This window comes from Mchenga conophoros, linkage group LG18 (assembly GCF_057382185.1).
Source record: "Mchenga conophoros isolate Kocher_MC1m ecotype Shallow Benthic linkage group LG18, M_conophoros_male_GT1.1, whole genome shotgun sequence".
Taxonomy (NCBI): domain Eukaryota; kingdom Metazoa; phylum Chordata; class Actinopteri; order Cichliformes; family Cichlidae; genus Mchenga; species Mchenga conophoros.
The window spans coordinates 561,802-588,300 of NC_140543.1; the positions used below are offsets into that span (position 1 = coordinate 561,802).

Here is a 26,499-nt window from a genome sequence, read left to right on the forward strand (position 1 = left end):
AGCTGTCCATACCTGAGGCCTTGGAAACTGCCAAGCAAAGACTCATAGCCTTGGCCAGCCGCTTGAGGAGGTACACCAGAGAGATAGAAGGCAGGAGAATAAACCAGCTGTTCTCCACAGAACCAGCAAAGGTGTACTCTCAGTAGCAAGGGAACAATAATAAGAGAACAGCACCACCAAGGCTGGAGACGGAGCAATACTGGAAGAGCATATGGGAGAAGGACGCAACCCATAACGGCAATGCTCAGTGGCTAGTGGATCTGAGGGCAGACCACAGCGACCTCCCTGAACAGGGTCCAGTAACCATCACAGTGGCAGATATCCAAGAAAGGGTCTCCAGTATGAAGAGTTGGACAGCACCAGGGCCCGACATGGTTCACGCCTACTGGCAGCACAAATGAACCAGCTGCTAGTTAACGAGAGACACCCGGAATGGCTAACCGAAGGTCGGACGGTCCTGATCCCCAAGGACCCCAAGAAGGGACCGGTCCCCTCCAACTACCGACCAATAACCTGCCTCAGCACCACGTGGACGCTCCTGTCAGGCATCATATCGGCTAAGATGAACAGGCACATGGGTCAATACATGAGCGGGACACAGAAAGGGATTGACATTGTGGAGGACTATAAATACCTTGGAGTACACATTGACAATAAACTGGACTGGGCTAAAAACACCACAGCACTTTACAGGAAGGGCCAGAGTCGTCTCTATTTTTTGAGGCGACTGAGGTCCTTCAACATCTGCCAGAAAATGCTGAGGATTTTCTATGAGTCTGTGGTGGCCAGTGCGATCCTCTATGCTGTTGCATGCTGGGGGAGCAGGCTGAGGGTCGCAGATGCCAACAGACTTAATAAACTGATCCGTAAGGCCAGCAATGTTGTGGGGATGGAGCTGGACTCCCTCAAGGTGGTGTCGGAGAGGCGGATGCTGTCCAAGATAAAGACAATGTTGGATAACACCTCCCACCCACTCCATGACATGCTGGTCAGTCACAGGAGCTCGTTCAGTGAGAGACTGAGATTACCGAAAAGCACCACTGAACGACACAGGAAATCATTCCTGCCTGTGGCCATCTCCCTGTACAATGCATCCACTTAACACACTGTTTGCTGCTACAACTACACATGTTTCTTTTCCAAATATTTATTTATAAGTGACTTATGTATGTATGTATGTATATATATGTATATATTGTACTATTCTTAGTTAGCGTATTGTCTGTCTTGTCTTAATGTTGGTTTAAAATGGAGCACTGTAACAAAAAATAATTTCCCCCAGGGATCAATAAAGTATTCTGATTCTGATTCTGATTGGCAAGAATACCAGAGGCGCAAAACACCAGCTACTGGTAGACAGAACAGTCAGCCGAGACTGCAAGACCAGACTGACCAACCTGTGCACTGCCTGGATTGATTACAAGAAGGCCTATGACTCAATGCCCCACAGCTGGATACTGGAATGCTTAGAATTGTACAAGATCAATGGGACCCTAAGAGCCTTCATCAGGAACTCAATGGGGATGTGGCGTACAACACTAGAGGCCAACTCCAAGCCCATAGCACAAGTCACCATCAAGTGCGGGATCTACCAAGGAGATGCTCTGTCCCCACTGCTGTTCTGCATAGGCCTGAACCCCCTCAGTGAGATCATTAACAAGACTGGCTACGGATACCGACTACGGAACGGAGCAGTTGTCAGCCACCTCCTGTACATGGATGACATCAAGCTGTATGCCAAGAGTGAACGAGACATCGATTCACTGATCCACACTACCAGGCTATACAGCCATGACATTGGAATGTCGTTCGGACTGGAGAAGTGTAGTCGGATGGTATCAAAGAGAGGGAAGGTAGTCAGAACTGAGGGGATTGAACTACCAGAAGGCAACATTGCAGACATAGAGGACAGTTACAAGTACCTGGGGATCCCGCAGGCAAATGGGAACCATGAAGAGGCCGCTAGAAAAGCTGCAACCACCAAGTACCTGCAGAGGGTCAGGCAAGTCCTGAGGAGTCAGCTGAATGGTAAGAACAAGATCCGGGCCATCAACACGTACGCCCTGCCCGTGATCAGGTACCCTGCTGGGGTAATAGGCTGGCCAAAGGAGGAGATAGAAGCCACTGACATAAAGACAAGAAAGCTCCTTACCATGCATGGAGGGTTTCACCCCAAGTCCAGCACCCTGAGGCTGTACGCTAAGCGCAAGGAAGGGGGCCGGGGACTGGTGAGTGTCAGCACCACAGTCCAGGATGAGACAACGAACATCCAAGAATACATTGGGAAGATGGCCCCAACTGACCGAGTGCTCAGTGAATACCTCCGGCAGATAGAGGAGGTGGCTGATATCCAGAAATCTTACCAGTGGACAAAGCTGGACTGAAAGACAGCACAGAGGCACTAATCATGGCAGCACAAGAACAAGCTCTGAGCACAAGATCCATAGAGGCTGGGGTCTATCACACCAGGCAAGACCCCAGGTGCAGGCTGTGTAAAGATGCCCCAGAGACAATCCAGCACATAACAGCAGGGTGCAAGATGCTAGCAGGCAGGGCATACATGGAACGCCATAACCAAGTGGCCGGCATAGTGTACAGGAACATCTGTGCCAAGTATAATCTGGAAGTCCCGAGGTCAAAATGGGAGATGCCCCCAAGGGTGGTGGAGAATGACCGAGCTAAGATCATGTGGGACTTCCAGATACAGACGGACAAAATGGTGGTGGCTAACCAACCGGACATAGTGGTGGTAGACAAACAGAAGAAGACGGCCGTAGTGATCGATGTAGCGGTTCCGAATGACAGCAATATCAGGAAGAAGGAACACGAGAAGCTGGAGAAATACCAAGGGCTCAGAGAAGAGCTGGAGAGGATGTGGAGGGTGAAGGTAACGGTGGTCCCCGTGGTAATCGGAGCACTAGGTGCGGTGACTCCCAAGCTAGGCGAGTGGCTCCAGCAGATCCCGGGAACAACATCGGAGATCTCTGTCCAGAAGAGCGCAGTCCTGGGAACAGCTAAGATACTGCGCAGGACCCTCAAGCTCCCAGGCCTCTGGTAGAGGACCCGAGCTTGAAGGATAAACCGCCCGCAGGGGCGTGCTGGGTGTTTTTTTTTATATATATATATATATGTACGTGCTTTCTTTATAATGGGCCACAGCTTCAGTCTTTTTTCTTTGTCCTCTTTCATCAGGTCTTCAGTGAACCGCAGATGATTATTTTGAAGGAAAGTATTGTTCTTGGCAGCTTTCCACACCGGATCACGAATTCTCCTTGAGATGAACCGGATGATGATCCCTCTGGGTCTCGGGTCATTTTGTTTTGGTTTCCCCACTCGATGAGCGATGTCTAAGACCTCTGAAAACTTTTCCTTTTCCGCAGGCAGAACCGTTTGGCATATCCCAATCAACTTTGCGCGCACATCGGCTGAAGAGTAACTTAGTAAACTAAGTACTGAATATTATGTCACTTATTTATGTGCAAATGTTTAATAACGAAGAACATTAAAACATTGCTGTTGGCCACATGTCGGCAAAGTTATGTGACATTAGTGACGTTTGTACTAACTTGGTTTTAAAGCCTTTACTTTAAAATATACGCCGTTCATTAGCTGAGCTTAATCCTACAGAGAATGATCAAAGCTCATGTAGAAACAAACAAATGAACAAAAGATTTTCTCCTTCATTTCTGTCAAACACAGCTGTATGACACGTTTCCAGCTGTTAGTATCATGGTTGCTAGGCAACCTGGGCAGCGCAACGGAGGCTAGACCGTCCCATTTCACAAGCCTCGCACTTCCGGCCTTGGCGGTCTTTGAGTACGCGGCCCTTGAGGATCGTTGAGGCTGCGTACTTTAAGGCTGCAGACCCTGAATTGGGATACAGCCAGAGATGGGCAGTAACGCGTTACTTGTAACGCGTTATTGTAATCTGATTACTTTTTTCAAGTAATGAGTAAAGTAAGGGATTACTTTTGCAAAAACGGTAATTAGATTACTGTTACTTTCCCGTAGGAACGCTGTGTTACTGCGTTACTAAAACTGTGATTTTTTGCGAGAATGTCTCATGACAGTGACGTAAGCGAGTGCGCCGCTAGTGACAACAGCTGTGTGCAGATCAACAATGGATCACATATCGATTGTGGGAGAGAGTATGAGCGTGCAGCGTTTAAAGCTTGGAAGTACTGACCTTACTTTGAGTTTGATTCCATAAAAAGTGACAAAAACATTAGTGTCCGTTGTGCGTGGGAAGAAAACTTCTTTTTGCAGCGAAAAAACCCCTAAACTTCCAAACAAGCACCGAGTAGCTACGACGTAATGGGAAACTCACAGAGAAACTCACGGATTCTTCCACTGACCGCGGCACACCTGCACCAGGGTAAACCTCCGCCTACACCACTCCCGCTTTACAGGTGAAAATAGAGCAACAGGACCGCTGATTCTTTGACTTTATTTATTTTCTGCTGTGTTTTACTTGCATCTATTTGAAAGACTGAGTGTAAACACAAAAAATATTTTATATTATGTGCAGAAAATAGGTTTAAATGTTAAACTAATTTCTTCCAGTCAGAGAATGTTGCATATAATTACATTTTTGCTTCATGCATAAAGTTAAAAGATTAAAACTAATAAAACAAGTTAAAAAAAAAGAGACTTTTCCATTTGATTACATTTTGTATGATGGATTATGCAGAAAAAGTAATATTGGGCTGAAAGATCTATCGCTTTATCACCTATTCAGGTTGTAAATCGTGTTTTTAAAAAGTAACTAAGTAACTAAGTAATTAATTACTTTTGAAAATAAGTAATCAGTAAAGTAACGGGATTACTTTTTGGGGGAAGTAATCAGTAATTAGTTACTGATTACTTTTTTCAAGTAACTTGACCAACACTGGATACAGCCTGTGTGTGAGAAGCTTGGGGGCAGACAGACTCTGGAGGTTCAGCCTACGACTCCCAGAGTGCATTTCTCTTCATGTCTGCGCTTCATGGCTGGTGCCATAGCAGCAGAATTATAGAGGGCTTCCTCTGGGCCATTCAGACTGTTTAGGGAGAATTAGCTGAGTGTGAGGATTATGGGTAGTGTAGTGTTTATGACAGCCGGAGGAAGGACTTCCTGTAGGACCTCCGAGTCCTATCTGAAAGGTTTTTTTTTACCTTCAGGTGTAAAGAGGCGTCATTGAAGGGAGGGGCTAAACACTGACAGCCCTGTCACATGACTGAGTTTAAAGCACAGGCTCTGCTACAGCTGGCATAAATATAGTTTACGCTTTAAAAGCAGACAGCCCAACTGTAATCTGATTACATTTCATGCTCACATGTGATGGCAGACTGAGATCCAGTCATCAAATGATGTCAGACTGCATTTTAAAGCACCTGAGTATCACCTTAATCAGCCTCAGCAGGTCAACTTGGATCCACAAACCGGGTCCGAGTTCACCTGGACGGAGGGGCGGGTCCAAGGTGAATCCGGATCACAGATTCAGGCTGATCCAGCTCATCTCACAGCGGCTTAAGTTTTCCCAACACTGTTCCCGCACATGACTCATCTTCCTTCGCCATGGCAAATCCAGCTCTCACCACTTATGACTAATCGATGCAGAAGGGGAGGAGTCAGAGGAAGAGGGTGGGGAGGACTTTATTTATAGACCAAACCCAGCGAGGGGGTGGGGCTTCAACCAATGAATAATCAGAGAGCAGTTTGGTCACATGACTCTTGCAAAGACAACACCATCATGGGAAAAAAATCTTTATTCTGTTAATTTGTACAAATAAAGTTTCTGTTGTTCATAAAGTTCACTTGCAGCGGCTCTCAGCTCTGCTCGCTGGTGATTGGCTGTTAGGTGGAGGTTGAGGCAGGAGGCACTCATCATCTGCCCTTCTTCGTCTTGGCCACCTTCTCCTTCCTCTTCTTCACGTGCTTGGGTACTTTGGTTCGACGTTTCTCTCGCTGAGCCTCCTTCACCATCTTCTTCCTCTCCTGAAAGGAAACATGGCGAGACGTGACGTCAGGAACGACGCGCACAACACTTTGACCTCTGACCTGCTGCAGCAGCCATCTTCTTATTAATAACATGACAGTTCCCAGTGCTCAGAAAGACGGTTTGAACCACGTTTTCTGAGCAGTAACCTGCTCCTGCTGCTTCCTGTATGTAGCTCTGTATGTGCGTTTGTTATTTACTCCTCCAGCTACGCCTGTAATCGGCCTTGTGTTTGTACATGTGCCACAAAGCGTTGGCTGCTCCACACGCAGGAGGCAAACACTGAAGAGGAGAAGAAGACTCACACTTCTCAGAAACACCCTTTGATTGTATTTACGTGCCATTTAAGCTCCGCCTCTTTGCTCTTCACCGTGTGTAGACAGACTCATTAAATGATGACATCACTGCTGCTGCCGTGTCATCAGTGTGTTTGTGGGCTTGTCACACGCCACTCATAGACACGCTTCTACTGCAGGTCTATTTTTAGTCATGTTTCCATGACGATCACAGAGCGCTACGAGTTCAAACGAAGCCCTGAAGCAAAAACTGATCATCATCTGCCATTGATCAGTGCTGGACCCGTAAACACGCTCAGCCTCTCTCTGACAAACGGAGGCGCCGCAGACCTTCAGGCTGTCAGCAGTTTAACCTTGCTGGCAGTGGGCGGAGCAACCCCTCCTAGCCTGCTGGTACGTTCAGCTCCGGTATCGTTTGTAAAATCCCAGGTGACATCAGAAAACTGGCCTCTGACCTTGAATTCACAGTCACTTCAAACTCGTTAGACATTTTTGGTGGACATCGTCTCAATCTCGAGTTGTCGCTTTCACAATCTTGGGTGTGCAAACCTCCGCCCACCCAGCAGGGTGTCGACACACCCCACAGTCAGCTGCACCTGACGGCGAAACACTCGCCCCAGCTGTCTTAGCTAATTCTAACCTTCCTTCTGTCGAACAGAAGAGCCAGCTGCACAAACAGATAAACCCCGAACACCGCTGCTGCTGCTTCACCTTTCTGTCCATCTGAGCATCCTCACTTTGCTGCTCCTCCTCCTCTTCTTCCTCCTCTTCTTCCTCCTCTTCCTGTGAGGAGGAGCAGTCGTCCTCCAGGAGAGCGGGAACCTGAGGAGACACCAGACAGGTGAGATCACCTGAGCTGTTGAGGCCCTTTCAGGATCTGATCAGCTCTCCTCGCTGTGGAGCTGTTTAACTGCCTAGAGGGGTTTTAAGATGGCGGCCACAGAGCAAGACCTTCCTCCTAAAATACTCCACGCCCACGCTACGCTAAGGGCCGCCTGACGTGTGACGTACCGTCTGAACTCCAGAGAGGTCCTTCTTCAGCCCTGTCAGCGTCTGATACAGGATCTGAGAGACACAAAATACCTTCATCATCATCGGCATCATCATCACCATCATCAGCATCATCGAGTTCGTGGTCTTACATTGTCATTCTGTCCACTGATGGCCGACTCTTCCTCCTGCGTCCTCACCAGGTCGACGTCACGCTCGTAATGACTCACCTCAGTCAGAGTACGGGGGATATAGGCCTTTTTAAACACCTGAGGGGTCAGAGGTCAGAAGTGAGACTGGCTCAGAAAGGGCAAACTCATCAGTGTAAGCAGCTGTGAGGCATCACCTCCTCGTCCACACCATCCTGACTCGATCGCTCCTCCGACGTCCTCTCAGCTGCAATCACCATCGCCTGAACAATCAGAGAGAAGTGCGATAAGTGTCAATCAAACAAGTTCTGCACGTTCTTGCAAAAACATGACCCGTGCAGCTGTTAGCACCTTGTCCAGGTACTGGTCAATGTTCTGGCTGGTGATGGACGGGTCAGTGATGAAGTCAAAGAGCTCCCTGACTGTCATCACAGCCACGCCGTGCTTCACAAAGAACTCTGGGAAAGAAGACAGCGCAGTCAGAGGCCAGAGCACGACATCTTCAGAAGAACCTGCTCTTCACTTTCACCTGTTATTCTGAAAGAACCCCTCTCACCATTGATGTTGCTGCAGTCCTTCCGCAGGAACTCCAGGGCGTGAGGATGATCGTGCTCCACCGACTGCGACACATCAATGATGTAAGCGTCTCCGTTGTGATACCTGCAGACAGCCGAAATACATCAAACACACCGAAGGGTCCACAGGAAGTTTACTTTGAAAGAGTCAACTCACAGCATGTTGAACTCGCTGAGGTCGGCGTGGACGAGTCGAGCCTCCTGAAACATCTTCCTCATGTTCTGTATGACCTGCAGGTAGAGCTCCCGAGCCTTCGACTCCGAAAGTGAGGCGTTCTTCAGCAGAGGGGCTGGACTGTCCCATGAATGAAAGAGACAGCGATGAATAAAGGAGAACACAACTCCAGGAAGAGATAAAACTTCTGAGGTGGCCAGCGTATGACCCTGATTTTTTACCTGCTTCCCACGATAGTAGATTTGAACCATGGGTGTGGCATGGAATCACTGCTGGGTGTTTGGTTATTGTAGAATCTAAAATTATGGCTTTTGATACCCTATGCAAGACTTACGACCTCGAGAAACAAGACTTTTTTTGATACTTGCAAAAGACTGAAGAGCTGTGTCCGTGGAGACTTCTCGATTGTTAATATTTTCATTGATGCTTATGACTCTGGGAGTAACAGAGCCTTGATAAGTAAATTGTACAAATGTCTGACTAAGCTCAAAGGGAACTCAACGATTTACATAAAGCAGAAATGGGAAAAAGAAATGGACATTGTGATTACAGAAGATGGGTGGGCACGGATCTGGGAGACACAGTTTACCACGACTAACTCCAACATGTGGCGGGACTTCTGCTGGAAGAACATTATACGCTATTTCATAACGCCTAAACAGAAGTCTAAATTCAGTGCTACACCTGCGTTTTGCTGGAGGAGTTGTGGGGAAGTCGTGGCTGATTACGGTCATGTATTCTGGTCCTGCCCACTCATACGACCCTTCTGGACGGAAGTTATAAAGATAATTACAGAGGTGTTGGGATTCCACGTGTCTCGTACATTTACCTCATTGTATCTGGGATATTTTACAGACGATTTAGTTGCAGATGATGTTTATCTTCTGAAAGTTCTCTTGGCTTCTGCGAAGAAGGCCATAACAAAACGCTGGCTCTGTAGAGATCCTCCCACTGTAACACTTTTTACCTCTATAGTGGAAGACGTCAAATTGATGGAATGTATGACTTTCACTCTGCGACTGCAGGGAGATTTGGGAAGGAGACGGTGGAGAAAATGGCTGGACTTTACAGCTTGTGGCAGCGCCCTTTGATGCATAGAATTAGTAATGCAGACTTGCTGACGTATGTATGTGTGGATGTGCAGATGTATGTACGGGCGTATGTTATCTTCCCATGACCTCATACTGTTTCTGTTTTTTCTTTTTCTATTTTATCTTGTTGCATAAAAATGTTCCTAAATAAATAAAAAGTGTCAAAAAAACCTGTAAAATCACCTTAAAGTCAGCGTAAGACTCTGCTGATGTGATCGATTATTAATCGGACCGATACTTACACGTTGTCTTTTCCAATGAACCCCATCAGCAGAACGTGGCTTCTGAGGAGGAGAGGTTCTGGGCTCGGGATTCCCGCCGTCTGCAGCCTGAAACACACACACGAGTTCTACTGGGTTCTAGCAATCCGAACAAGTTCTGACAACGGGACAGGTTCCATGTTTTTAACAGGTTATGCAATCAGAGCGGGTCCATGTTATCAGTAAGAGCATCTCTAACGCTTGACACAGGCTTTACTGGGTTCTACCAGTCAGAACCAGTTCTGTTTGGTTCTGGGTGTGGTTACAAAGGTTCTGACCTGATGAGGTTCCTCATCTCCTTCTCTGCCCATGTTCTCACCATCTTCCGGGGGTTTCCTTTACAGTACCCATGACGGAACCTGCAGAATAGAATAGAATAGAATAGAATAGAATAGAATAGAATAGAATAGCCTTTATTGTCATTGTACAGAGTACAACGAAATTGGAGTGCCACTCCCTTGGTGCAAGATAAATAATAAATATAAATGTAAAATATAAAAAGTACAAAAAAACAATCGCAAGTACTCAAACAATAGTAAGTACGATATATACAGAATAGCAGCATAATATAATGGCAGTGATGGTATGGTATAGCTAAGCAGGTTCACTTGTTTTTGTGCTTATTTACTACGGTGATAGCTCTGGGAAAGAAGCTATCCCTGAATCTGTTTGTCCTGGTTTTATGTGACCTGTACCGTCGGCCTGACGGTAATAGTTCAAACAGTTGGTTGCTGGGGTGAGAGTGGTCCTTGATGATATTGCCAGCTCTGCTGAGGTACCGAGAGTTTGCAGTGACCTCCAGGCTGGGCAGAGAGCAGCCAGTGATCTTCTGGGCTGTGTTGATGACCCTCTGCAGTACTTTCCTGTCCGCAGCTGAGCACCCTGCATACCATGTTGTTATGCCGTACGTTAGGATGCTCTCTATGGTGGCTCTGTAAAATGTCACCAGCAGCCTCTCCTCCAGGTTGTTCCTCCTGAGCACTCTCAGAAAGTGGAGACGCTGCTGGGCCTTTTTTACCACCGCCGTGGTATTTGCAGTCCAGGAGAGGTCATCAGATATCTGCACGCCCAGAAACCTCATGGACTGTACCCTCTCCACACAGCTCCCGTGAATGTAAAGTGGGGCCGGGTCTGCTCTGCCCTTCCTGAAGTCCAAGATAAGTTCTTTAGTTTTCGTGGTGTTCAGTTGGAGGTTGTTAACTGAACACCACTCAGTCAGTCTGTTGACCTCATCTCTGTAGTCCGACTCATCCCCCCTTGAGATGAGTCCAACCACTGTGGTGTCATCCGCGAACTTTATGATGGTGTTTGAGAGATGGGTAGGGGAGCAGTCGGATGTGTAGAGCGTAAACAGGAGGGGACTCAAAACACATCCTTGTGGAGACCCGGTGCTGAGTGTGATGGTGCTGGACCGGTGGGGGCCGAGTCTGACAGACTGTGGTCTATTTGTCAGGAAGTCCTTGATCCAGAGGCAGATGGGGTGGAGAGTCCCAGGTGAGACAGTTTCTGGACCAGGATCTCCGGGATGATATGATTGAATGCTGAGCTGAAGTCCAGAAAGAGCATTCTCACATAGCTTCCTCGGTGCTCCAGGTGACTCAGCGCAGTGTGGAGTGCTATGGTGATAGCGTCCTCGGTGGATCGATTTGTCCTGTAGGCAAATTGGTGGGGGTCCAGAGTGGGAGGCAGACCGGCCCTGATGTGCTGACAGACCAGTCTCTCAAAGCACTTCATCACTACAGGCGTAAGTGCAACAGGCCTGTAGTCATTTGGGCTGGCCACAGCTGTCTTCTTGGCGATGGGGATGATGGTGGAGGTTTTGAGGCAGGGCGGGACGGTGTTTGATGACAAGGAAAGGTTGAAGATTTTAGTGAAGACTCCGGTCAGTTCGTCAGCACATGCTCTGAGAACCTTTCCATGTATTCCATCAGGACCTGCCAGTTTGTCCAACAGGACAAACTGTTCCTGAAGGAGTCTCCTGCTGTACCTGGAGGCAACAGGAAGTGCTCGTGGTGTACCTGAGCGCTCTTCTTCTGTGGTGCCGGACTCACCTGAACTCCCCGCTGACGTACTTATCGCGGTCTTTGAACAGCAGGATGGACGTCTTGTAGATCTTGATGGCTCTGCTGTCCCCGGCTGCTGTGCTGGCGTGATAAACGTTTGCCTGAGAGGGACGAGTATTGATCAGCGCACGTGTAACTGTTCAGCGCATTGATCGAGCGATTAGTGAATGGTCTGACCTCCTTCCCGGTGCTGATGCAGCCGTTGATCTCGGAGATAATTCCTCGACTCAGCATCTTAAAGAGAATCATTCGAGTTCGAGGGTCTAACACCTGAAGAAGAAGAAAGCATCAGCTGCTTATTGATCTTCACCTTATTGATTATCTTTCACCTCCTGGCATTTCTTTCCTAAAGAACTCAGTAAAAGTGGTAGCATCGCATCACAACAACAGTCGCCTCGAGGTGCTCTAGATTGTAGGCCAGAGCCGCTACAGGAACTCACCTGTTCCACTGTGGCTCGATCTGATTTGTCCCTCACTCTGTACCTGTGGAGAGAAGCCAATCAGGATGTGAGTCACAGCAGGAACACCACGGCTGATGGCAGCATCATCAGCTGCTCTCACACTCACGTGTCGGCTTCTCTCTGTTTCTGCATCGTCGTCACTTTATTGATCACTGAGTCTGCGTAGTTCAGTTTGTCTGCCGGAAAACAAAGACGATCAGTCGATTCAATCGATTCCTGATCATAACTACAAAGCCTACACCGACGTTGGACCAGAGACGCAGACTCGATGATGCTTCACTGGCTCCAGACCTCCACAGCGGCTTATAGCAGGCCGTTGGGTGCAGGTGATCAATCAATACAATCAATACTGACAATCAGCTGTGAGCAGACAGGTCGCTCTGAAAGGCGGATGAAATGCCACATCGATGTCGTTTAAGAGCTTCACGAAACTAAAAAGCTGTGTGTGAGTATGTTCCTGTCTAGCCATCTTTGTGAGGACCAAAATCTGCATTTTGTGTGTGTGTTTCTTACCCAGGTTGATCTTGTGTTCATATTTCCTCAGAGCTTTGTCAGATGGCGTTGATGACGGCAGCTTCTTATTGGACGGATTCTGTCTGTTGGACTGCAGTCGGAGACTCTGTGCACAAAAATAACTCAGGTTATAACGTCTCACACACACACACACAGAGAGAGACTGAGGAGGAGCTTCTTCCCGCAGGCGATACGGTCTCTCAATCACACCACCACACAGTCCTGACCCACACATATGGTTCTTACACACACACTGGACTTTCTGGACATTGTTTCACTTCATTACTTAAATCACGCTGCTGTTATTGTGTATATATTTATTTATATTTCTTCATACATTCTTATATAGTTCTATATTTCACTTGTATTTTTATTTTTATTTTTATTCCTATTTATTCTATTTATCCCCTTCGTATATTTTATTTATATTGTCTCTGTATTTATATATATATGTGTGTGTGTATAACTCTGTAACTTCTGTCGGTGCTGTGCTTTTTTGGAAATCGAATTTCCCAGAGGAACCCACCCGAGGGATTAATAAAGTTCTATCTTATCTTATCTTATCTTATCTTATCTTATATTGTGTATTTTGTTGTACAGTTATTTTATTTTCAACTTTAATTTATATATTTTATCTTATTCTTCCCAGTTAAATTTACCCTTCATTCTAATTTGTGTTGTACAGTTATTTCATTTTTAACCTTAATTTATATTTTATTCCTTCTTAGTTAAATTTACCCTTTTTAATTTTTCATATTTATTTCCTTTCTTATTCATAGCCTTTTCCTTTTTTGTTTTCTTTAGGTCACGAGCAGTTGTCCAAGCATTTCACTACATATCGTACTGTGTATGACTGTGTACGTGACAAATAAAAAAATTTGAATTTGAGATACAAGAACAAGATGGCGCCGAGTATGGCAGCCTCGTCGCGAGCTCCCCCAAGCAACGGCTTTCTTCTGTGTTTAATTTTACTTTTCCTTTATTTTTTCACGAGCAGCACTTGTCTCCTTGTGTACGACCGACAAACCTTACTGGACATAAAAGACGGTCTTTCTTATAACTTTCCGGAGTTCAAGTTTTGCAACACGGACGCTCCGTTTGCAGACCCCCCATTCATCTCACCTGAGACGCCTTTGTTCTCTGGCCCTGGAGGCCGCAAACGCCGACGCAGAGGGAGAAGATCTGGCGTTCTGGTTCGACTGAGACGGCGCACTTACAGACCACCGTTACCCAGTTTATTACTGGCTAATGTGCAGTCTCTGGAGAACAAGCTGTGCGAGCTTCGGGCACGGATCTCATTCCAGCGAGAGATGCGGGACTGCTGCATGATCTGCCTCACAGAAACCTGGCTATCGGACAAGGTACCGGACTCCGCAATACAACTGCCGGGGTTCTCTGTGCACCGCGCGGACAGGTCACAGGATCTTACTGGGAAAAGCAGAGGCGGTGGTGTGTGTTTCATGATCAACAACAGCTGGTGTGATTATGCGAACGTGCACCCGGTCAAATCCTTCTGCTCACCGGACCTGGAGTACCTGATGATTAAGTGCCGGCCATTCTGGCTACCGAGGGAATTTACAGCAGTGATTATTACGGCTGTTTACATTCCCCCACAAGCCGACACTGACCGTGCACTCAGGGAACTGTACAGCGCGATCAGCAGCGAGGAAACCGCACACCCAGAGGCAGCGTTTATCACAGCCGGAGACTTTAATAAGGGAAACCTGAAGAAAGTCTCACCCAAACTCCATCAACACATCCACTTTAACACTCGTGGAGATCGGCTACTCGACCACTGCTACACCTCTTTCCGGGATGCGTACAAAGCCCTCCCCCGCGCCCCATTCGGCCAATCAGATCACCGCTCCATCCTGCTCCTGCCCACCTACAGGCAGAAGCTGAAACAGGAAGCTCCAACCCGGAGGGCGGTGCACTGTTGGACGGTCCAATCGGAGTCTGCGCTGCGGGACTGTTTTGATCACGCGGACTGGGAAATGTTTCATGTGGCTGCTAGGGACATTGATGAATACACAGACTCAGTCTGTGGATTTATCAGGAAATGCGTGGAAGATGTCGTCCCATCCAGAACAGTCAAATCCTTCCCAAATCAAAAACCCTGGATTAACGGAGATGTTCGCGCGGCACGGAACACCGCCTTTGCCTCCGTGAACACATCGGACTACAAACACGCACATTACCAACTCCGGAAGACGATCAAAGCAGCCAAACGTGAGTACAGGGACAGGGTGGAGCAACAGTTTGACAACCCTCGGAGTATGTGGCAGGGACTAAACACGATCACAGACTTTAGAGGGAAAACCAGCACACCGCAGACCACGGCCTCTCTGTGTGAGGATCTAAACGTATTCTACGCTAGATTCGACACAGCGAACACCATGAGACCGGACAGTGTGCGCACCGTGGATGACGTCAGGGCGCACACTGTGTCTGAGGAGGATGTGCGGAAGTGCTTCAGGAAGGTGAACGCACGCAAAGCTACTGGTCTGGACGGGATTCCCGGCCGCGTCCTCAAGTCATGCGCGGCTCAGCTGGCTGGAGTGTTCACGCACATCTTCAACCTTTCCCTCTCTCTGTCTGTAGTCCCAGCCTGCTTCAAAATGGCCACCATCGTCCCTGTACCCAAATCCTCCACCATCTCCTCATTGAACGACTGGCGACCTGTAGCCCTGACCCCCATCGTAAGCAAATGCTTCGAGAAGCTGGTCAGGGACTTCATCTGCTCTGCACCACCCGACTCACTGGACCCTCTACAGTTTGCATACCGCCACAACAGGTCCACTGATGATGCCATAGCCCTGACACTACACACTGCCCTGTCACACCTGGAGAAGAGAGACACGTATGTGAGGATGCTGTTTGTAGATTACAGCTCAGCATTCAATACCATCGTTCCCTCGAAGCTGGACAGGAAACTGCAGGATCTAGGACTGAGCAGCTCCCTCTGCAGCTGGATCCTTAGCTTCCTGTCTGACAGACGCCAGGTGGTCAGACTGGGCAGCATCACCTCATCCCCCAAATTCAAATTCAAATTTTATTTGTCACGTACACAGTCATACACAGTACGATATGTAGTGAAATGCTTGGACAACTGCTCGTGACCTAAAGAGAACAAAAAAGGAAAGGCTATGAATAAGATAGGAAATAAATATGAAAAATTAAAAAGGGTAAATTTAACTATGAAGGAATAGAATATAAATTAAGGTTAAAAATGAAATAACTGTACAACACAAATTAGAATGAAGGGTAAATTTAACTGGGAAGAATAAGATAAAATATATAAATTAAAGTTGAAAATAAAATAACTGTACAACAAAATACAAAATACACAATATAGAACTATATAAGAATGTATGAAGAAATCTAAATATAAATAAATATATACACAATAACAGCAGCTGTACAAGTATTAACTGGAAATGAAGAATATAGTGACCAGTGTTGTGCAAAACCAAAGTCCAGAAAGTCCAGTGTGTGTGTAAGAACCATATGTGTGGGTCAGTACTGTGTGGTGGTGTGATTGAGAGACCGTATCGCCTGCGGGAAGAAGCTCCTCCTCAGTCTCTCTGTGTTGGTCTTCAGGGAGCGGAATCGCTTTCCTGACCTCAACAGAGAGAACAGTCTGTTGTTGGGATGGCTGAGGTCCTTCACCATCTTCCTGGCCTTGGTCCAGCACCGCCTGCTGTAGATTGAGTGCAGGTCAGGGAGCTCGGAGCGGATGGTGCGCTCAGCTGATCGCACAACCCTCTGTAGAGCTCGTCTGTCCTGCATGGTGCTGTTCCCGAACCAGGTTAAGATGTTTCCCGTCAGGATGCTCTCTATGGTGCAGGAGTAAAAGTTCCTGAGCACCTTGGAGGGCAGTTGGAAGTCTCTCAAGCGTCTGAGGTGGTAGAGACGCTGTCGGGCCTTTTTCACCACGGTGTTGATGTGACAGGACCATGACAGGTCCTGCGTGATGTGAACTCCGAGGTATTTGAAGCTGTCCACTCTCTCCACTGGGCACTCGTTGATGACGGGGGTCTGGTAGTTCCTCTCCTGCTTAGTGCTGAAGTCCACTATCAGCTCCTTTGTCTTACTGACGTTTAGAAGGAGGTTGTTCCTCTGGCACCAGTTCTCCAGATTCCTAATCTCCTTCAGGTAGGCCGTCTCGTTGTTATCAGAGATCAGGCCCACCACGACGGTGTCGTCAGCAAACTTGATGATGGTGGTGGAGCTGGTAGTGGCCACACAGTCATATGTGTACAAAGAGTACAGCAGGGGGCTCAGAACACACCCCTGGGGGGCTCCAGTGCTGAGAGTGGTGGAGGCTGAGACATGTCCGCCCATCCTTACTGCCTGTGGTCTGCCAGTTAGGAAGTTGGAGATCCACTGACACATAGATGAGCTGAGTCCCAGATGCTCCAGCTTGGTGGTGAGTGTGGAGGGAATTATGGTGTTAAATGCAGAGCTGTAGTCTATGAAGAGCATTTTAACATAATTCCCCCTTCTAGTGTCCAAGTGAGTGAGTGATGTGTGGAGGAGATGAACACTGGTGCTCCACAGGGGTGTGTACTGAGCCCTCTCCTGTACTCACTCTACACCTACGACTGCACGGCCACTAACAGCTCCAACATCATTGTGAAGTTTGCGGACGACACTACAGTGGTGGGTCTTATCACCAACGGTGATGAGACGGCTTACAGGGAGGAGGACAGCGCCCTGACCCACTGGTGTCAAGACAACCATCTCACCCTCAACGTCGCAAAGACAAAGGAGTTGATAGTGGACTTCCGGAGGTGCAGAGAAGTACACACCCCCATCACCATCAACGGCGCTGCTGTGGAGAGAGTGAGCAGCTTCCGGTTCCTTGGCGTACATCTGGCTGAGGATCTTACGTGGTCAGTACACACAAACAAAACAGTGAAGAAGGCGCAGCAGCGCCTCTTCTTTCTCAAGAGACTGAAAAGATTCGGCATGAGCCCCCGCATCCTCAGGACCTTCTATCACTGTGCCATTGAGAGCATCCTCACTGGATGCATCACCACCTGGTATGGCAACAGCACCGCCTACAACTGCAAAGCTCTCCAGCGAGTAGTGCGGTGCTCTGAACGGATAATTGGAGGTGAGCTTCCCTCCCTCCAAGACATCTACAGGAAGCGCTGCCTGAGGAAAGCGGGGAGGATCATCAAGGACTCCAGTCACCCCAGCCATAAACTGTTCAGACTGCTTCCATCAGGAAGGAGGTTCTGCAGCATCCGGTCCCGTACCAGCAGACTGAGAGACAGCTTCTTCCACCAGGCCATCAGACTGCTGAACACGTCATAGACACCTCAGCTTCACTACTGGAACTTCAACATTATGCACTACATACTGTACAGTAATGCCACTTGTTTTGCACATATTCAACTCTGTATATTTTATTTTATATATTTTATTTATTGTTTACTCTATTTAATTTGTAAAATATGTGTACACACACACACACACACACACACACGTAGAAAAATATTTAGTATACACATCCAGAAATGCATATACTATTATATATTGTACATATATTTATTAGTTTCAGATGTAGCCATTCTTGTATTTTGCTTGTTTACATTATTGTATTTTGCACAACTCTGTTGCTTGTGAAGCTCGCACACAAGAATTTCACTCACATGTGCTGTACCAATGTACCTGCACATGTGATGTGACAATAAAAGTGATTTGATTTGATTTCACACACACACACACACACACACACACACACACACACACACACACACACACACACACACACACACACACACACACACACACACACTCTTTGGCATCGAGCTAGCACTACAGAAGAGGAGCAACGCTGTCAGCTCATTTCTATTAGCTGACACTTATCAGCTCAACAAACATGCAGTTTGTCTCACAGTGTGTTGCAGCTAAAGGTCCAGCTGCTGTATTTGACAGGGAGAGAAAAGACAGAAAGCTACTTCACTCAGAGATGGAGACAGATTAGAAAGAAGGACAGGAGAGGAAGAAGGACGCTCATTTAAAGCTCACATGGAAGTCCTCGTGGTTTTAAATCTGTCACATTGTGTTTGTTCATAAACCTGCTACTAATCAAACTGAGGCAGACTGTCATTTAAAGGCTGCATGAGAATCCTCTGCAGGATGAACAGGTGAGTTCGCTGCACTGATGGGTTTACAGTAGAGTGTGTGACTGCTGCACAGCGGCTGTGGGTTCATGCTCACAGTTAGCTTATACCAAGGTATGGAGGGCCAGGAGTACCAAAAATAATTAAATAGCCCATTAAATAATTAAATGTTTAAGTAATGAATTAAAATGGAAAGAACCCCGACTCAACAATATGAATTTTACATTTGCTCAAATCTGGATGAATCCAGGTGTGTACATCCACAGAGAGCAGCAGGTCAGCTGATCACAGCCTGCACACTAAGAAACTACTGGAGCTCTCAGTGGAAATGACTTTCAGTCTTTCCCCCACACTGAGACATGACAGCTGATTTAAAGGTTCCTCCACCTGCTGAATCCACATTAACCTCTGACTGTACACATATTCCTGTTTGGAGACAAAGTCCCCCTCTACAATGTAGGCAACAGGAAATAGAGACTTGTTTTTATTTCTATGCTTTTTATTCTGATTCAAGCTGTATAAACAAAGATAGACTAAAGTTTGTATTCCCATGAGAACCTTCACAGACATATTTGTATTCCCATCTATCTATCATTTTATAATTATGTTAATATAACGCAAGGTTCAGTTAGCTTTGCACAGAAACAGTCCTCCAAGGAACTACTCATCTCCTCAGTTAGCTCCTCAGTTAGCCCCTGTGTTAGTCCTGCTATTAGTCCCTGTTAGCTCCTCTGTTAGTCCCTCTGTTAGCCACTCTGTTAGTCCCTGTTAGCTCCTCTGTTAGCTCCTCTGTTAGTCCCTCTGTTAGCCACTCTGTTAGTCCTTCTGTTAGCTCCTCTGTTAGTCCCTCTGTTAGCCCCTCTGTTAGTCCTTCTATTAGTCCCTGTTAGCTCCTCTGTTAGTCCTTCTGTTAGCTCCTCTGTTAGTCCCTCTGTTAGCCCCTCTGTTAGTCCTTCTATTAGTCCCTGTTAGCTCCTTTGTTAGTCCCTGTTAGCTCCTTTGTTAGTCCCTGTTAGCTCCTCTGTTAGTCCCTCTGTTAGCCCCTCTGTTAGTCCTTCTATTAGTCCCTGTTAGCTCCTCTGTTAGTCCCTCTGTTAGCCACTCTATTAGTCCCTGTTAGCTCCTCTGTTAGTCCCTCTGTTAGTCCTTCTATTAGTCCCTGTTAGCTCCTCTGTTAGTCCCTCTGTTAGCCACTCTATTAGTCCCTGTTAGCTCCTCTGTTAGTCCCTCTGTTAGTACTTCTATTAGTCCCTGTTAGCTCCTTTGTTAGTCCCTGTTAGCCCCTCTGTTAGTCCTTCTATTAGTCCCTGTTAGCTCCTGTGTTAGCTCCTCTGTTAGTCCCTGTTAGCTCCTCTGTTAGCTCCTCTGTTAGCTCCTGTGTTAGCTCCTTTGTTAGTCCCTGTTAGCCCCTCTGTTAGTCCTTCTATTAGTCCCTGTTAGCTCCTGTGTTAGCTCCTCTGTTAGCTCCTCTGTTGCATAATCAGGCGTTCAACACATACATCATCAGCTGATCTCCTTTTACACCTGGAAGGCTGTTGGTTCTTCCACCTCTACTCACTTCCTGTCTTACCTGAAAGCCACCCGCTGCCTGGTTATATCTTTTGGCCAGATCTGCTGCTGAGCTCCAGGCCCACTCATCCTCATCATCATCCTCATCCTCCTCCTCCTCACTGAAATCCTGCTGCTCTGATGAAGGCAGTGCATCACTGATGCGAGTCAGCTCCACTGATTTGACACTGCAGAACAAAAACAAACAAACAACAAAAACACAGTCAGAGCTGCTGAAATCTCTGCGAAAGTTACTCATACAGCAAACAAGATGTAATGATGAAAGAGGAGGCAGCCCTGGTGCCCCGATGGTCAGGAAGGCAGAGGCCCGAGCTGTGAACTGGTCCCCTCTGTGAAGCTATCAGAGCTCCTCTGTGGGTTAAAGTTGTGGTTCTGTTCTTGTGCCCTGAAGCCTGTCGATTGTATTTATGTAGTAAATATTAATGAATTTTACCTGCAAATATTGGCCTGAAACAAGAAGCCCTGATGGTGAGAGGCTGGTTTCTGTATGGGACTGAAACACCAACAGTACGGCCATGGAGACTTACACTGAGTGTGTGTGTGTGTAAGGTGCGTCAGTAACCGCGACAGAAAAGCTCACACATGAAAGCATCAGAGCATCAGCTGCTGAAACCCAGGCTACACCTGAGCTTACCTGGATAAGACTGAATCCTGCTATGGAGTGGTGACGCGTTACCATGGTGATTTAGCCAGGTACAGCCTCACTGTTTACAGCGCATTATCAAAACAAACAAACGAACTCACCTGTCCTCCTCCGCGTCATCAAACTGCCCAGGTACACACGCCGACTCCGCCATGACATCAAAGCCTCTTACACGTGCACAGGTGAGCGCTGAACCTTCTGGACCGACTGTGCTGCGCCGCTCCTCGTGTTTACGCCACTTCCGTGTTCGACCACGTGACTACGGAGAGCGGCGCGGCTCAGAGGATGACGTCACATCACATCTACCGATCCCACTCTCAAACACACACACGCGGTAATCTAGCTTTCACCCAACAACAGGTGTTCTGGGAATCCTTTTTTTTTTTTTTCAATTATTAAACTTTATTAAGAAACAGTATACAGAACATGTATACAACCAGAACAAAATTAACATATGCCAGGGGGTGTAATACAAAGAATTACATACATTCAATAATTTGTAATTACTGAATGTTCGGCTTATCGGTCTGGAAGAGGGTCTGGAAAGTGGTGGCAGCATAAATGATTATGTGATGAAGATACTCGCGGATGGCCTAGGTCTACGAGGGGAGGAATATGAGCTGGAAAGATGCCACAGAAGTACGAGACCACGCCTGGGACCTGGTCAGTCACCTCGAGTCGTGCTGGTGAGATTTCTCCGTTACACTGCACGACAAAAAGTTATCATGACCGCTAAACAGAAGAAAGGAATACTGTGGGAGAACTGTCGTTTGTCATTTTATGAAGATATGACCGCGGAGCGAGCGGCGCAGAGGAAGCTTTTCTCCCCAGAAATTCGTGCGTGAGAACTTTCAGGAAGTGGTGGAGTAAGGGGTTAATAAGCTAAATTACGTGCATGGGAGCGCATCGTTAATAATTTCATAAGACGGGGGCGGGCTCCCTGGGGTGTCGACGGGACAGCAGGAGGACAGCAGTTCACTGTCCACGGGACCATCACGGACCAGAGACAGTTTTGCCCACGGGGCTTTTGCGCTGTCATGTTCCTTTTTTGGACGGCGCTATTTCTTTTTTTATGTTCGTTGTTTTTTGTTTTTTTGGTAGAGATTCTATAGGTGAGGTACTGTTCTTGTTTAAACTTATGTTCTGGTTCAAGCAGGGTTATCAGCACAGGTTAAATGGTTATGGGTTGGAAGATATAAGGCTTATAGATACCTTAACATGGCATAGTCATGGGGAATGTGGACGTTAATATTGTGTCATGGAATATAAATGGCTGTGGCACACCAGTCAAAAGAAAAAAAGTGCTTAGCTACCTCAAGTCTCATAATGCTGATATTGCATACATCCAGGAGACGCATTTTGCGAATGAAAATGAAGCATTGAAATTAAAAAGGGATTGGGTTGGGAAAGTATTTCATAACTCAAGATCAAGCAAGAGTCGTGGTGTCATGGTACTCATTAATAAAAGACTAAACTTTGTATTATTGAAGGAAAGCCGGGATGAAGACGGGCGAGTGTTGGCTCTGCAGGCTCTCATTAATGGAGTTCAGGTTGTTCTGTGCAATATTTACGCCCCAAATAGGGATGAACCTAATTTTATGGATGAGGTTAACAAGATGCTAGGGAACATGAAGGGCCAGATCTTGTTAGGTGGAGACTTTAATAATGTGATGGATGAATATATTGATAGAAGTGCCATTAATGCAACTTCAAGTACTAGAACTGGGACAGCGATAGATGCTTTAAAAGAAGATCTCAGTGTGGTAGATATTTGGAGGCTTGTTCACCCTATGGAAAGAGAATACACCTTTTACTCTCATTCGCATAAGACATATTCCCGAATAGATTATTTTTTGATTTCTAAATCATGTGTCAATTTAGTAGTAAACTGTGACATTGGTGTGATTGCTTTAACAGATCACGCACCAGTAGAATTGCACATAAATCTAAATGTCGAAAAGAACAGAACGGGTAGGTGGAGACTAAACTCAAGCATATTGCAGGACGAAAAATTTGTATCAACCCTAAAAGAGGATATAAGATATTTTTTAGAGGTGAATGTTGGATCTACGGACAGGCTGGCTATTGTATGGGATGCTTTGAAGGCATTTATTCGTGGAAAGTGCATAGGCTATAGTTCTAAGAAAAATAGAGAAGATAAGGAAAAGATAAAAACTTTGGAGGAAAATATAAGTAAATTGGAAAAACAATTAGCAGGAAAATTTGATGATAATAAATTTAAAGAGATTTGCCAGCTTAAATATGATCTTCATAAAATTTATAACAAAAAAGCAGAGTATGCCCTCTTTCGTCTTAAAACTAATTTCTATGAGAATGGTGAAAAGACAGGCAGGCTATTAGCCAGACAACTTAAGCAAATGGACAATCAGAATGTTATTACGGCAGTTAAAAAGGATGATAAATTAGTTACATCTTCTTCAGAGATTAACACAATTTTTCAAATATTTTATCAAGATTTATACACGTCCGATAACAAAGTAAGTATGGATCTGCTGAGTACATACTTTGATAAAATGAAAATACCAAAAATCTCACAAGAGGGTAGGGACAAATTGGAAACTCCACTAACTGAGGTAGAAGTAAAAGAAGCTATCCGTGCAATGAAAGCTGGGAAGTCACCAGGAATAGATGGATTCCCAGCAGAATTTTACCATAAATTTATAGATTTGCTATGTCCTTTTCTAACTGAAGTATTACATGAAGCCTTTGAATTTGGACGACTCCCTGCAAGTTTTAATCAGGCAGTAATATCACTAATTCCAAAAGGCGACAAGGATTTAACTGATCCAGGTAATTACAGACCAATAAGTTTAATCAATGTGGATTGCAAAATTCTATCCAAAGTTTTAGCAACAAGGTTGGAGGTTGTAATACCACAAATTATTCATCAAGATCAAGTAGGGTTTATCAAGAATAGATCTGCTTCTGATAATATGAGGAGATTACTACACCTGCTGTGGCTGAATAGAAATAACACAAATCCTGTATTGGCTATATCTTTAGATGCACAGAAAGCTTTTGATAGGGTGGAGTGGAACTTTCTGTTCACAGCCCTGGAAAAGTTTGGAATAGGTGACAATTTTTGCAGATGGATTAGAACCATGTATTCTGGTCCAGAGGCAGCTGTATTTACAAATGGGGTACTTTCTCCTTTTTTTAGTATTTCCAGATCAACACATCAAGGATGCAATTTAAGCCCATTGCTATTTATAATATTTTTAGAGCCATTAGCTATTCAAATCAGAGAAAATGCAGAGATTAAAGGTGTATTTGGGGGAGGCAGAGAACACAAATTATTCCTGTATGCAGATGATGTGCTGATATTAAACCAAGACCCAACTAATTCTATCACAAAACTATTAGAGGTGATTAATACATACTCAATGTTTTCGGGGTACAAAATTAATTGGCATAAATCAGAGGCGATGCCAGTTTCCCAGGCTTGCAGTCATAACTTAATATCGGGCTTTAACTTTAAGTGGGTGGACAAGGGAATGAAATATCTTGGAATTGAATTGGACCCCAATATTGAGGATATTATGGCTAACAGTATGGGAAAATTATTAAACAAGATCAATAAAAACTTGGGTAAATGGAGTAAACTAAATTTGACATTGTGGGGAAAAGTGAACACAGTTAAAATGGTTGTGGCACCGCTCATCAACTATTATACAGGAATGCTGCCTATGTGTATCCCGCGACGGATGTTGCAAAGCTACAATAATATGATAAAAGATTTTCTTTGGAAGGGTGGTAAACCCCGTATTAACATAAATCGACTGTCCCAATCTAAGAAAGAAGGGGGACTAGCCCTGCCCAATATAGAGTATTATAGTATCTCTTTTGAAATGGCTAGATTAGGCAAACATTGGGCAGGGAAAAATAATATAGACTGGATTTTAATAGAACAAGAGCTTGCATCTCCATTCACACCAATTTATATTTTATCACAAAAAGTGAATAATCAGACGCAAAACCCTATTTTGAAATTTTCGAAAATGGTGTGGTTGGAGGGGCATAAGAAATATAAACTTGTGCCATATGTACAGAAGTATGCCTCCTTGTGGTATAACCCTAAAATTAAAATTGGTAAGCAGACTGTTTATTGGACACAATGGTGAGAAGAGGTATCAGAACTGTTAGTGACCTATTTGAAGGGGGTGTTTTCATGTCGTATGAGGATATTAAAAAAAAGTTTTGTTTAGAGGGTAACAGTCATTTCTGGAAGTATTTGCAAATAAGAAACTGTTTAAAAGGAGGAGTTACAATAACATGTGAAAGTAACTCGATAGAGAATTTCATGCTACTACCCCCATTTCTGTGCACAGCTGCGAAATGGTATAATATTTGCCCATGGATTAAAAACAATATAAATAAGAGCCTGAAAAAAGTATGCGAAAGGGATCTAGGGCGTACAATGGATGAAGATACATGGGATTCTATATTGTCGAACAATGGATTATACATTAGGGAAGCCAGGGGAAAATTTATTCAATACAAAATTCTTAACAGATACTATTATACTCCTTCAAGGCTGTATAGAATGGGGATTGGTAGAGATGACTTGTGTTGGAAATGCCAAAAAGCCAAAGGTACTCTGATACATGCCCTCTGGGAATGCCCGCTGGTTTTTCCAGTTTGGAACACTGTACTGAATTATTTGCAGGGGTGGACACTTTGTAACCTACCCAGATCACCTAAATTATGTTTACTAGGAGACAAAGGAGAGGTGCCGCAATTAAGTAAACACCAGTTTAGAGTGTTAAGTACCAGGGCCGTGCAGAGAGGTTTAAAGGGGCGGGTGCTCAAAGTTAAAAAGGGGCACATTGAACCAGGCTGAATAACAACAACACACATTCATCAAGAATCTAATATGGGAAGGGCAGGGCTGTGTTGATCTGAGACTGTAGACATTAAAAAGTCCACAGGAGAGATGGTAGCTGATTAAACAAGTGTCATGAGATAATAACAAAATGCAAAGATTGGTGACAGCGCTTGGAACCATAAGGCAACAAAAAACTGTGAGAAATAATTTAGGCTCTGCCTGTGAATCACTCTTTGCTTCTCTTCTTCCTTCCATCATTTCATATATCACTCTCCACTTGCTGTCTATCTGAGAACAAGGCACAACTTGCTATTGCAATAAACTATAATCTAATTATCCACACCTAACAACTCTTGCACTTAATCTATAATAAAATGATGACAGAAAAATGTTATAGCACTGCCTTTAGTAGCCTCACACAGCTCCTACTGTTTCCTCCTCATGTCCTTACCAGCCATGTCTGCACAATGTTATATCATGAGTAATAATTTAAAATAATCCATATACATAAAACACACACATGCACACACAGTGACATTTTAGACCTTCTTCAGAATACTGTATATACTATGGGCATCCTTACATTATTATTTATTACTAGAGCTACAATAATAAAGCAATGAGGAGGGGGAAGTAATAAATATGAAATAATGTATTTATGATGATTCCATTTGTTTCACTATCCACTCTGTGCAGGGCAAAGCTTATTACATGTTTAAACTGTAGAGATACAATCATTTTACTGCTGTAAAATCC

The 26,499-nt window shown here is 45.4% G+C and overlaps 1 protein-coding gene across 1 annotated transcript; it reads right to left on the reverse strand.

Moving 5' to 3' along the window:
* Nucleotides 1–5,730: 5,730 nt before the first annotated feature.
* riok1 (RIO kinase 1 (yeast)) lies at nt 5,731–21,221 on the reverse strand. The gene is made up of 17 exons (XM_085254249.1): nt 20,999–21,221; nt 20,256–20,421; nt 12,552–12,657; nt 12,145–12,214; nt 12,018–12,060; nt 11,755–11,847; nt 11,566–11,678; nt 9,793–9,873; nt 9,497–9,583; nt 8,146–8,283; nt 7,970–8,073; nt 7,765–7,871; nt 7,611–7,676; nt 7,417–7,533; nt 7,286–7,339; nt 6,986–7,096; nt 5,731–5,977 (listed from the first exon to the last, which is right to left on the reverse strand). Exons 1-17 carry the CDS (start codon nt 21,049–21,051, stop codon nt 5,867–5,869), a joined length of 1,620 nt encoding a protein of 539 aa, XP_085110375.1. The 5' UTR covers nt 21,052–21,221; the 3' UTR covers nt 5,731–5,866.
* Between the last annotated feature and the right edge of the window lie 5,278 nt (nt 21,222–26,499).

Coding starts and splice junctions, on each gene's coding strand:
- riok1 (XM_085254249.1), bottom strand. CDS start 21,051: ATGGCGGAGTCGGCGTGTGTACCTGGGCAGTTTGATGACGCGGAGGAG. Junction 12,658..20,255: donor AGGCAGCGGGTGGCTTTCAG/GTAAGACAGGAA, acceptor TTTTGTGCACAG/AGTCTCCGACTGCAGTCCAA. Junction 7,872..7,969: donor GGACTGCAGCAACATCAATG/GTGAGAGGGGTT, acceptor CTTCTTTCCCAG/AGTTCTTTGTGAAGCACGGC.